General features: G+C 47.1%; 1 protein-coding gene across 3 annotated transcripts in view; it reads right to left on the bottom strand.

Annotated features, from left to right (window-relative positions):
• Positions 1 to 12,944, bottom strand: part of RPIA (ribose 5-phosphate isomerase A) — a 36,726-nt gene extending 23,782 nt beyond the window's left edge. For all 3 annotated transcript variants that reach the window (XR_015136814.1, XM_086326645.1, XM_086326646.1), the window contains exons 1-3: positions 11,974 to 12,944; positions 3,895 to 3,955; positions 1,576 to 1,631 (exon numbers count right to left, since the gene is read on the bottom strand). Coding sequence is in view for 2 of the 3 variants with exons in the window: in XM_086326645.1 (XP_086182771.1) it covers positions 1,576 to 1,631; positions 3,895 to 3,955; positions 11,974 to 12,246 (390 nt within the window). In the remaining variant the exon portion in view is untranslated. The remainder of the gene's footprint in view (positions 1 to 1,575; positions 1,632 to 3,894; positions 3,956 to 11,973) is intronic.
• Positions 12,945 to 13,160: the final 216 nt, after the last annotated feature.

Raw genomic sequence — 13,160 nt, 5'->3', positions numbered from 1 at the left:
AGTAGAATAAACACAACTGAAAAAGGAAGGGTATGCCATGAAAAGGAGGTATTCAAAAAAAAGAAAAAAGAAAACTGGAATTATTTGACTCTTCAATCTACATGTATGTGTAACTGTGGGCTTCCCCGGTAGTTCAGATGGTACAGAAACTGCCTGCAGTGCAGGAGACCCAGGTTCAATCCCTGGGTTGGGAAGATCCCCTGGAGAAGGAAATGGCAACCCACTCCAGTATTCTTGCCTGGAGAATCCCATGGACAGAGGAGCCTGGCAGGCTACAGTCCATGAGGTCACAAAGAGTCGGACACAACTGAGCAACTAATGTCATATACAACTTTAAAAATGAACACCAATATCAAATAACTTACTAAATAAGAAAAATGCTAGATGATCAATTCTTTTGGAAAAATGACACACTTAGGATTTTTCAAAAGACCAAGGCAACCCATCACAACCCTTCTGACTTAGAGTATCTCCTTAGGACAGCCAGATTTCAAAAGCAAGAAAGGCCAGGTAAAACCACTTCCTTCCCAACCCAACGTAAGAATTATGGTACTGTCTTCAGTCCCGTGGGTGCCCACCCAGCTGGTCAGAGTCTCCAAGAGATATAACTTCAAGGAAGCTCTGGCAGGACACACTATCCTAACTTCCTATCATGTCTCCTCCTCCATTCCCCACTGACAGGCAGGGGCACACACCTGATTTAGAAGGAAACTTTCCTTGTTTAGTCACTCAGTCATGTCCAACTCTGCAACTCCGTGGACTGTAACCCACCAGGCTCCTTTGTCCATGGGACTCTCCAGGCAAGAATACCAGAGCTAGTAGCCATTCCTTTCTCCAGGGGATCTTCCTGACCCACGGATCAAACCGAGTCTCCCCCATTGGCAAATGGATTCTTTACCACTAAGCCACAAGGGAAGCCCAAAAGGATACCGTCCTCTCCCTTCAGCTCTGTCCCTTCACCAGAGCTACCTGCAGTGCTGAGCCTCCAGGACTGAGGGTTTCTTTAACCAAGTCCACAATATCACAGGAGCACCAATCGCCAGCAAGGCTAACCCCAGCTCACAGTACCTCCTCAATGAATTCAATGAGAGATGATAGGCACAACCTCCCCACAACGACCCCCTCCCTTCCTGAAGTCTACTCTTCCCGTATCTTTCCCTACATTTAATTGGCTCTGTTGCTTTCCTTCACCAGCCCCTACTATTTTATGGTCAAACAGCATTAGATATGGACTCAAAATACTATCCCTGTATTACTAACACATCAGTTAATGCCCTGTAGCCTGTTTTTTCATCCATAAATGGAAAAATACTTCTTGAGGATGGAGACCATGTGCTTATCTCTACATACTCCACAATATACTAAAGATATGCTAAAATATTCAGAGTAAATAAAGGAACACCTCTAAAACCATGCTTCTGAGGAGCAATCTCCCATCAATTGACTAGCCTCCTGCTCCTGGCTCTCTCACCCAGAACCACCCTGGTGCACAACCCAGAACCACACCCCCTCGTCCTCAGCAACCTGAAGATTCAGTGCCAACTGCCAAGATGGAGAAGGGAAAGCAGGACATACCTGGAAGGAGGTGGGAATACAGACGAGCTTCAGATTCTCTTGTTCCACTCTTTCAGCTGTGAAGACAAAAGCCATGCTGGTGGTTTTTCACTCTCCTCACTTTATCTTCCTTGTCATACACATACTTGCTCAAAGCCAACAGAAAAGGTCTAATCCCCACCACTGACAGGTCCCTTTCATTCCATGTCCCCACCCTTGGTGAAAAGTTGGTAAACAGACTGCACATGTCACCAGACAAGGATAAAAATGCCTAAAGAGGTTAAGAACCAATCACGGAAAGAGAAACATCAGTGTTTGCTAGTATGTGTTTGGGATTATTCAAAGAACTTTGTACATATGAACTCTTTTAATCCAGGAACCCAAAGGTAACTTACAATTATTATTCCCACTTTACAGATGAGGAAACAGGTGCAGAGAGACAAAAATAACTGGTAAGCAACTAGCAAACAACAGAACTAAGATCTGATCCCAGGCAGTCTAGCGCCACAGTCTTAACTACATCCCTATATTGCCTTTTACAGACAAAAGCTAGAACGTGACTTCTGCATTTAATAAAAAAATATAATCATTTATAGACCCCAGAGGACAGTTAAAAGAGGGTTTATTTATTCACTTAAAATTTGCACCTTTCCAGAAAGTTTGATTTAAACAAAAACAAAAGTCTTAGGAATTCCCTGGTGGTCCAGTGGTTAAGACTTGGCGCTTTCACTGATGGGGCCCAGGGTTCAGTCCCTAGTTGGGGAACTAAGATCCTACAAGCCATGTGGTATGGCCAAAAACCAAAAAACCTCAAGGGATGCAGACAAAGAATGCCTCCTCTCATTTCAGTAAACAAAGGATGTCATCAAGTCATGAGTCACTGCACCCACCCTAGGCAGTACACTCGGAGAGGATTCAAGATGGAGAAAAACAGGACACTGGCCCCAGGTTAAGCTGCATCAAAGGAGTAATTTCATTAAGCCCAGACTCTTGCATCTTCCCATACCCAGAAAAGCACTAAATTTATTAACTTGAGATCTGGTTTTTCCTTAATTAGCAGTAATCTTTTGATGTTCGACTACTGGAGTTTTGTGTGGTTATTTTTTTTGCAAAAACTCCTACATGTCCTGGCTTCTCAACGGTCCCTCAGAGCTATCTGAAAAGCTGTATCTGAGACTTAAGTCTTCAGTAATGCCCCAAATAAAACATAATTCTTGGGGAATTCCCTGGCAGTCCATCCAGAGGTTAGTACTCTGCAATATCATTGCAGGGAAAAGGGTTCAGTCCTCTTCAGGGAACAAGGGTTCAGTCCTCTTCAGGGAACTAAGATCCTGCAAGTCATGTGATGCAACCAAAAAAAAATCATAATGCTCAATTTTTAGGTTGAGCTTTTTTTTTTTTTTCCCCAGTCAACAGGGGAAAACTGTCTTATTAAAAAATATCAAATCTCTTGAGTCACTGAATGTGCACCTAGGGAGGTTTAGATGGCACTACGACGAAATCTACAGTAATCCCTGTGCCCTAAAAGCCCTCCACACGCACACAGTGCTGAGGCACAAGGGTGTACCACACTGAGGCCCTGTTAGGCTAATGAGAAGGCTTCCAGAAGCCAGCATGCCTGTACCACAATCATTCCTTCAAGACAGAGCATTCCTGGGCTTTGTCCCCTGAGCGCAGCCCCTTGGCACTGGGCAGAGGAGAGCAGCATTCAGGAAAGCCTCTCCTCTGGGCTCTGTTCTCACAAACAAAAGCAGGGCCGTCAAACCTGTTGAGCAGCCACCAGGGTTGACAGTTCCTGAGCCTTTCCTGAGCCCAGAGACACCCAAATCTAAATGAAGTCAGCACCTGCGGAGCCAGCCACCAACTGATAGGTCACACCATTGCCAGGGTCACAAATAGGACAAGCCTGGGCTGGCCTCGATTTGTGTGCCTGAGGGACCTCCAGCTTGAAAGGGCTTGCCTGCCTTAGGATCCATGAGGCCAAATGCACGCGCGCACACACACACACACCACCACACCAATGATGATGATTAAGGTTCCATGGAAAACACACACACAGAGACACAGAAACACAGAGACACACACCTCACCTTAAGTCAGCTCCTCAGCTCCTCACCTGCAGCACAGCAGAGCAAAGAAAGCCAGGGTAACCCCCAGAGTTGGGTGACGGGGCCCAAGAATAGCACTTAGAGGAGGACAGATATACTCACCTGACTGCAGGCTCCACATGGCTGGCACCAAGTTGGGCAGATGCCCAGCCAGTGCCCGCTGCCTACTTCTCCTCTATATCCCCTCCCCCACTGTCCTGCACAAAACATCGAGTTGGCCCCAAGACCATACCTATTCGCTGCACAGCATGGACAATTGTAGAACCACTCCCAATTCCCAGCACTTGGTTATTCTGCAAAGATAAAAAAAGAAGAGGGAAACTTTATTAATACTGTATTTTACTCCCTCACTAGCACCCTTTCTAGAGCTATAAAATTATAAGGAATAGCAATTCACTGACATGGGCACAAAGCAGGTACTGTGGCCACAGAAATATAATCACTGAACCTCAAAGCTGGACTTTGTTCCGGTGCCCAGTGGCAACTTATCAGCAGAGCCCTCCTCCTTCCATCCTTGACAATGCTACTACCATTTCCTCCTCTTCAAAGATAAACTGAGGCAGGTTAAAACTTTTAAGATTTTATTTCAGCAAACATCAACTCGAATTCGGCAGGATTCAACCTAGCAAACAGAAAGGATCTCTAAGAAGCTGTATAAAATTAAAGACTTTTATAGCAGGAAGGGAGTAGGAAAAATAAAGAAGCTACTTTTGGCTAAAAGGGAGTTGGTTACTGTAAGGTGAATTCCTGTAGGGGATGGCAGGGGTCTCCCAGGCAGATGGCCTCACTAGTGCTGATCAGGCGATCCTTGATTGGCTGGGCTAAGATTCCATTTCTGGGGGAGCCAAAAGCGTAATTAAGTATCAGTTTGGTGACCTGTGGCTTGGCATAAGCAACTCCCTTTGGGGCCTGTTGTCTTATTTTTAACACTCCTCATATTCTACCACACAGAAATGGCCTGCAGATGAACACTGGAGGATTTCTGGCCAACTCCAAAGAGAAAGACCCTAGGGAAAAACAGCCTAGCTGTACATTAATAGCAGAAAACAGAGGTTTCTGACTTCAGTGACTTTTCATCTATCTTCCCACATTGTAGATGTCAAGTTTTAACATCCACGAGGCAGGGGGCTGACCACAGTCTCCTTCAAGTTGGTGGCATCACAGCAAACCTCAGAGACACATCAAGTCTACCATCCAGAGCTCCAACCAAAGCCAACAGAAGAGAGGAGAGTCTGAAGCAACCTTGAATATCAAATCACATCAAGGGATCCTCATTTTGCACAAGTCTGCTTCAGAGAATATGGGGAGAGGGGGAAAGCTGAACTGGGAACATGAGAAACAGTCTTCATCTGGTGGCCATATAGGAAAGCATTCCATGAGTACAAAGGAGGAGAACCAGGCATCACACTACTGAGCCTGCCATTGTAAGAAAGGGGGAAGGGACCTGAGAGCAGAGCAGGGGCCCAGCCGAGGTCAGTTAGACCACAGACAGCAAAATAAGGCCAGGGTACTAACAGGAACTAATGTGGAGCTTGGTTCCTAAGCAACTTCCTCCGAGTAAGCTCTTCCCTGTTTAGGGCAGAACAGCTGCAGGCCAAAGCAGCAGCTATCCGCTACTAAGCACCTACAAAGATTTACAATGTTGATAAAGGTTGAATCTCACAACAATCCCTTGTGACCTCAAAGCCCCTCAGAGGTAATTCAACACCCCAAGGGAAAATAGATGGGCAAAGAGTGGAAACAGTGGCAGACTTTATTTTTGGGGGCTCCAAAATCACTGCAGATGGTGACCGCAGCCATGAAACTAAAAGACACTTGCTCCCTGTAAGAAAAGCTATGACCAACCTAGACAGCATATTAAAAAACAGAGACATTACTTTGCCAACAAAGGTCTGTCTAGTCAAGGCTATGGCTTTTCCAGTAGTCATGTATGGATGTGAGAGTTGGACTATAAACAAAGCTGAGCACCAAAGAATTGATGCTTTTGAACTGTGGTGTTGGAGAAGACTCTCGAGAGTCCCTTGGACTGCAAGGAGATCCAACCAGTCCATCCTAAAGGAAATCAGTCCTGAATATTCATTGGAAGGACTGATGTTGAACTCCAATACTTTGGCCACCTGATTCAAAGAACTATCTCATTTGAAAAGACCCTGATGCTGGCAAAGATTGAAGGTGGGAAGAGAAGGGGACGGGACGACAGAGGATGAGGCGGTTGGATGGCATCACTGACTCAGTGGACATAAGTTTGAGGGACCAGGAGTTGGTGATGGACAGGGAGGCCTGGCGTGCTGCAGTCCACGGAATCTGACTGACATGCAAAGACTGTCGCTTGGACATGACTGAGCGACTGGACTGAAAGGAACTGACTGAAGCGAAAATTTAAGACTTAGAAATGAGCAAGAGACTATTAGACTCTTACAACGAAATGCTGGAATGTGCAGGCATTATCTGATCCTACATGGGAGTGTGCCCCTGCAAATTCTTGCCCATTGAAATGCAAATTGTTTTGTGAAATCCAACTAATTATCCTATAGCTCTTGTTCAGTTGATGATAAGTCGATGATTAGTCCAACTCTGTGTGACCTCATGAACTACAGCATGTCAGGCTTCCCTATTTCCCAGAGTTTGCTCAAACTCACGTCCATTGAGTCAGTGATGCCATCCAACCAATTCATCCTCTGTTGCCCCCTTCTCCTGCCCTCAATCTTTTCTAGCATCAGGGTCTTTTCCAGTGAGTCAGCTCTTTGAATCAGGTGGCCAAAGGACTGGAGCTTCAGCATCAGTCCTTCCAATGACTATTCAGGGTTGATTTCCTTTAGGATTGACTAGTTTGATCTCCTGCTATCCAAGGGACTCTCAAGAGACTTCTCCAGATTTATAAGAGTTCCTGTAAATTTATTTAAACATTCCCTGACTGTATATAATTTTGTGGTTCTTTGGGTTTTCCTGTGAACAGTTTGGGTTTCCCAGGTGGTGCTAGTGACAAAGAACCCATTTGCCAATGCAGGAGACGTAAAAGACATGGGTTCGATCCCTGGATCGGAAAGATCCTCTGGAGACGGCCACAGCAACCCATTCCGGTATTCTTGCCTGGAGAATCCCACAGACAGAAGAGCCTGGTGGGCTCAGTCCAAAGGGTCGCACAGCGTCAGACATGACTGAAGCGACTTAGCACGTGAACAGGTTATAGCATCTTTTCCAGTTCCCTCAATTCAATGAGTCAAATTGGAAAAAAAAAAAAAAAAACCTCTGATAATGTTATTTTATATCTGTATTAATTATCATGATTTTACCTTTAAAAAAAAAGTCATTTTTTAGCAATATTAATTACTCCCCTACACAGCCTCACCTTGAATAAGCAACTACAGGAAGTTCAATTTGCTCAAGCATTTCAATTAAAATTTCTTAAGAGTTCCAGCAACTGATTAACAATGAACTCATTTGCCAAGGGGCAGGGGGGCCCTTTGTAGGAGGAAGAAAGGTCCTGGAGACCCCTCGGGACAAACTCCCCATGGGACAAATGCCACAGGAACCTCCAGGGCGAGCCCATGGACCCCACTGCTGATACAGTCCTTCTCAAAGTGAGAGGACAACTCTAGCAAGAAAAGACTGGAAAGAACGAGAGGTGGACCGAGTTACAAAAAAAACAACAAATCAAACGCTTATGTCCCTGCTTCTAACTGGGCCTCTCCTACCTACACAGGGCTCTGCCCATCAGCCGTGTTCCTGATCTGATGGAAGTCACTTTTACTGGCTCAAAGGTTACCAAATAACATCAAGAGGCCTTAAAATGGAGCTCGTATTAGGTCAGGAATCCACCCATGGTGGTGCCCTCATGAAGGTAATGCATCCACCAGCTGCTTAGCTACCTGGGCAAACCTCAACAGCAAGGTCTTCAAGACCAGTAAATGCTACACTACCACACAAAATAGATGAACATCAGAAAAATGTAAAAATCTTCAAGTAACGAAGGTGCTTCCTTAACTAGGGTGCTTCCCTGATGGTACAGCGGCTAAAGAATCTGCCTGCAAACGCAGGAGACACAGGACACGCTGATTCAATCCCTGGGTTGGGAAGATCCCCTGGAGGAGGAAATGGTAACCCACTCTAGTATTCTTGCCTGAAAAATCCCAAGGACAGAGGAGCCTGGTGGGCTACAGTTCGTGGAGTCACAAAGAGTCGGACATGACTGAGTGACGAGGCATTCATGCACACTCCCAGCAAACTAAGCAAACAAGGAAATGCCTTGACTAGGCAGGCTCCGCATGACCATCACATTCGACATGAAGCTGAGAGCTCCAGCTACACAGTAATTCAACTGCCAGATTCCTCATTTCCCCACTCTCCTGTCATCCAGCAGGCAGGGAGCACACAGATGAACTTGGGTGAATCACACAAGCTCTGTGCAAGGCTCCTCCCTTGGCTTTTTTTTGGTAGAGGCCAAGAATTGCGCAGACCTGCCAGGCCCAAAGCTCTTCAGCGCTGTGGTCTTGCTGCCCTGGAATCCAATGACTGGCCAGGAATCAGTGTAACAGCCAAAGCTATACAGAGGTGGCCCAACAGTAGCCAGGCAGGCTCCACCGGAGGAGCAGGCCCCTCCTAATGGCAACACTAAACCACAGGTCATATGTGCAACATCACAACTTGGCTCACCATGTCCAGTGGGGTAACCTCTTCTGTTGACCTACAGGAACTACCGTCCACCAACTTCTTCAAGCTCAGTCAGCCAAAATGCAAAGGCCAGGCTCCAAAGAGAGCATAGGAGGTTATAGACCTTTAGGAGAACGTGGCCCTGCGTGGTGACCCATGCTGCACCAGCAGACCTGAGTCAAGGATGGCTACCTAAGCCCTTCAGTAGAGAACTCTCCAAAATTTCCATTCACCCAGGAATGGAAGTAGTCACCACACTGGAGCACCAAGGGCCTCGGGAAGGGAAACCCTAACACTCCAGTGATTCAGCCTGCAACCTCCACATGTGTCCACACTCCACACAACTCATCAGACATTTAGCAGGCAGGTCCCACTGCGACCAATGCCGAATGAAAATCAAGTTTACTACCTTCCAAAAGTTTACCCTTCATGGGATTGGGATACACACATAACTAGACCATGAAACATAAAGCACCTAAGAGGTATGGAGGACTACAGAATTTAAAGGAAGAATTCCTCCCCCTACAAGGCTAGGGAAAAACTGAAAGGAAGAATGGCCTTTGAACCAAACCCTGAAGGACAGGGTTTTAACAGGCAAGAGCAGCAGACAAGAGCATTCTAGGTAGAGGGTAATGACATGAAAACACAGCCACGTCCAGCAGTCTGTCCCTTCCAATGTTCTGGTCCCTGGGAGAGAGGAGAGCAGAGAAGGAAACAAGACTGTGGGCTTAAGGACCAGAATCAGAGCCTCTTATCCTTGTATCCCCTCCACCTGGCTCACTACTGGCTTGTAACAGATGTCATACAGAGGTTAGGATGAGGCTAAGAGCAGAAGGGAGCTTCAGGAGGTGACAATGTATCACTTGGCTAGTCAGAAGAGACAAGACAAGGGCAACTGTGATCTTCTGGCCACAGGGAAAGCCTGAACAGGGAAAGCTGGTCCACAGGAAGGGTCCGTTCTAAGAACATTTCAAAGGTGGAACCAATAGAACCTGGCACAGAAGCTACCTTGATAAACTTACACAAACTGAGTATAAAACTGAGCAGGCCCTTGTGCTCTGTTTGTTGTTTGTAGGAAATAGGCTTCATACAGCCTCCTTGACCTTCCCTGAGTTCCAAAGGACAGATACAAGCAGTCACTATTCAGGTAAGGTAAGGAATGCAGAAGCAAGGGAGGAGCAGTCAAGAAACAAAGCGCTGTGAGGCAGGGTCCTGGTTCCTCCTCAAGGAATACACAGGACAACACATCTCTGAATTCTTTCACAGGAACTAAGGCCCCACCCAAGTAGAAAACTGCTAACCACCACACAGTTACCTCACCATCAGCCAATCAGAAGAAGGTCTACACACTGTGGAAGATAAGACTCTGACCTCCCTAAATGATTAACTGCAATTAACGTCCCCTTTCACCTTAGGAGTAGGTTCTAGAAGTCTGCCTTCTCTCCAGGTTGCCAGCCTCCAAAACAAAGCAATCTTTTCTTTCCCAAGTTTTGAAAGCAAACTTGTCTTTCAAGGGGTGAGCAGTAAAATCTGAGTTGGCTAACAAGGAAACAATTTCAAGTCGCAAAGTGCTAAAGGAAAATTTGGCCTTCGATGGAAAAAATGGATAACCCTGGAGAGGGCTGCTAAACCTTGACAATCAGGTACAGGACTATGATCAATAAACTTGTCTTGGAATTAAGTGATCTTGTTTGCAAAATACCCAGGATCAGCATCTTCTCCTCCCTTTAGCCACATCTCTGGCCACCACACCAACTACCTGACACATAGCAGGCACTCAACAAGTTCCCAGCACAGGAATGAAATGAATGAATCAGGGATACAAAGTACAAAATACAGGACTTCTTGGTGGCTCAGTAATAAAGAATCCACCTGCCAATGCAGGGGACATGGGCTCCATCCCTGGTCCAGGAAGATCCCAGGAGAGCAACTAAGCCTGTACGCCCCAGCTATTGAGTCTGTGCTCTAAGGCCTAGGAACTGCAATTACTGAAAACTGTGTGGCCTAGAGCCCATGCTCTGCAACAAGAGAACCCACTGCAATGAGAAGTCTGCACACTGCAACTAGAGAGCAGCCCCGGCTCACCACCAACTAGAAAAACAGCTGGAGCAGCGACAAAGACCCTGCACAGCCAAAAATAAAGAATAAATAATTATTTAAAAAAAAAACATTCAAATAGTGTTGACATCTCAGGAAAGAAGTCTGCAAAGGCAAATGGTGTTAACTGAGACTGGGGTGAATGCCAAAAGGTCAGTGGAGATCTCCCCAGGATTGTCTGGCAACTTCAGGCAACAGGTGGCTGGAGGCTCTGGCCTGAGGTGGGGGCTTGAAAATTTTTATTTAACCAAATACATAATAATAATAATAATAAACAATGGTCAGGAAGACATAATAGTAATAGGATAATAAGAAATCTAACATACAAGTCTTTTCTATTTGTATAGATTTCATTTGCCCATTACCATTCACTTTCTCCAGGTATTTGAAATTTCAACTGATTGTCCCAATGTTGCAGCTGAGACACTGAATCCCAAAAGGAGAGCCAGATGACACATTCCACATTCTCTCTGTGAACTCCCATAGAAATTCCTATTGCTAACCAGACTATTACACCAGAACAGGGCAGCTATGTATCTGGGTGAAGGCCACTAGAACAGGAGTCACTGGGTTTGGGTCTGGGAGGATACTCGGTCATTCCTCCTACAGAACACTTTGAGCCACAGGTTACCACGCGGGCCCCTCCCACTTGGCCAGGCTGTAGGAGGATCTAACATCTATCCAGCAAAATAACTTCGTACGCGAAAGCATTACCAAATGTAAAGAATAAAGAACCATTATTAGAGAAAAGAGAATCTGATACCACTTTCCAGAAAGCAGAAAACATTAAAAGCCAATGAAACCCAGGAAACTCCACCTAAGGGCAGAGATACTCCACTTGGCTCCCTGCTCCCAAAATTCTTACAATTAAGATAATTGATTGTTGACAGCAAATCCAAAAGACTCCACCAAGAGGACCACACCCGCCACTTAGCCAACAAGTGGGGTCACGACCTCACTAACATTACATTACGACCTTACATTAACAGCTAAACATCTCCACATCCCGACCTTAAAGAAGATCTCCGGACTTCAAGTGTCCACTCGAGCCCTGCCAAAAGGAGGAGGTTTAAAGTCTTTGGCTCCTCCGCTTTCCTCCGGCAAGTACATTCAGGAGCCGGTGCGCGCCCAGCTAAGCACGTCCCTGGAGTTAAATTTCAAAACACTTTTCAAATCAGCTTCCCACCGACTTCCCTGGGCAGTGAAGCGAGGTGAACACTTCTCAGCAGTCCCAGTCTCTTATCTGTTGATAAAGGAAGCCACGCGCTAAGTCCCTCCTAACCCCACTCCGAACATCAGACACACACCACCACGCTCCACTTGGCAAACTGTTATCTGGCCTGACAAGTAGTCTTTAGACAGCTCAACTTTAGCGTACTCGGCCCCAACCAATTCCGTATTTCAAAGGCCTTGAAGGAGCAGGTCTCAAGGCAGGTCAAGTGCGTACTCTCCCCTCTCACGCAGCCCCCGCTCTGCCAGGAACTTGGCGCACCTGGCAGCGCTCAGAACCCACAGCAAGAGCCCATAAGGCCGAACAAGGGGGCCCAAGCCCTGAACTGCTCACCCTCACGTGGTTCTCCACGGCCGCGCGGCCAGCCAGCTTCTTGGCCTCCTCGGCCTTTGACATCGCGGACGGGCCCGGACAGACGGTGTTAGTCTCCCTGATGCCGGTACTTGTACTGCCAGCGCCGAACTGCGAACGTCCCGGTAACTGCACGTGGGAACCCGGAACGCCCCAGCTGTTCCCGCCTCCGCCAGAGGCCGCGCCCCCGGCCCGCCCGGGCAGCGGGGCCAGGACCCGCCCGTAGAGGGTGCTGAAGGGCCCGGGGCGCTGCATCCCGCCGCCTCGCTCCAGCCTCCGCCACGGTCCCGCCTCCGGCTCCGCCGGAAGTCTTGAAACCCACGTACGAGGTCCGCTTCCGCTGCGGCGCGGTACATGCTGGGAAATGTAGTTCTAGGACTTCAGTGACCGGAAACAGCGCCTCAGCCTGGACTACCAGCCCCACAATGCTCCGCGACCGGGTGCGCAAATCGAAGACGAACTTTGGTGTGACGGCTCGTACAGCGCAAGCAGCCCCGGATGGATCAAGGCTAGAGTGTTTTCTGTTTGCCCCCGTGTCTGAGATGGGCGTGTTGGATCTAATCCTGTTGGATTTCCTAGACGTAAGAACGTGGCGGCGTTCGAGGCCTCAGGGCAGTCGCTCTTATGGAAATGTCCTTTTAGGAGTGACTTCTCTAGATGGACTCCACGGGGAAACGTACCTTCGGACAGCGGCTCACACTTTATTCCACCTTTAGACCTCCTTCCACAGGAGCAGGGCTACAAATTTAGAACCCCCAGCCTTAGGTGTTGTTCTGCCCTGCGCAGCATTGGATGGTGCGGTTCCCTCCAGATGGAGCTTGACTCGACGCCTATGTGTGACCTATAGAAATTATTGACTCAAAAAGGACTGTCGTTGAACTAAACAACTCTCTTCTTCCCTACCTATAAAGTGTCTTGCTGTGCGTGTCAACTGAAAAAAAGTACAATGTAAGAAAAGTGAGTTTCAGTTTTATTCTGGCAGCTTACTCGGGACTACAGCTGGGGAAATAACATTTCATCTCTGTGGAACTATTCCAAAAAGATAAGGGAGGAGCCAGTACATACATGTCTTTTTGGTCTTGGAAATGTAGTCAAGCGTTGTTGTTCAAGTAGCTCAACCACGTCAGGCTCTGCGACCCCATGAACTGCAGCCTGCCAGGATTTCCTAT

Source organism: Bos grunniens, chromosome 11 (genome assembly GCF_055505025.1).
Source record: "Bos grunniens cultivar Pamir isolate PY7600 chromosome 11, Bosgru_T2T1.0, whole genome shotgun sequence".
Classification (NCBI taxonomy): domain Eukaryota; kingdom Metazoa; phylum Chordata; class Mammalia; order Artiodactyla; family Bovidae; genus Bos; species Bos grunniens.
The sequence above is the reverse complement of the archived record's forward strand: the minus strand, read 5'-3'. Positions and strand labels throughout refer to the sequence as shown.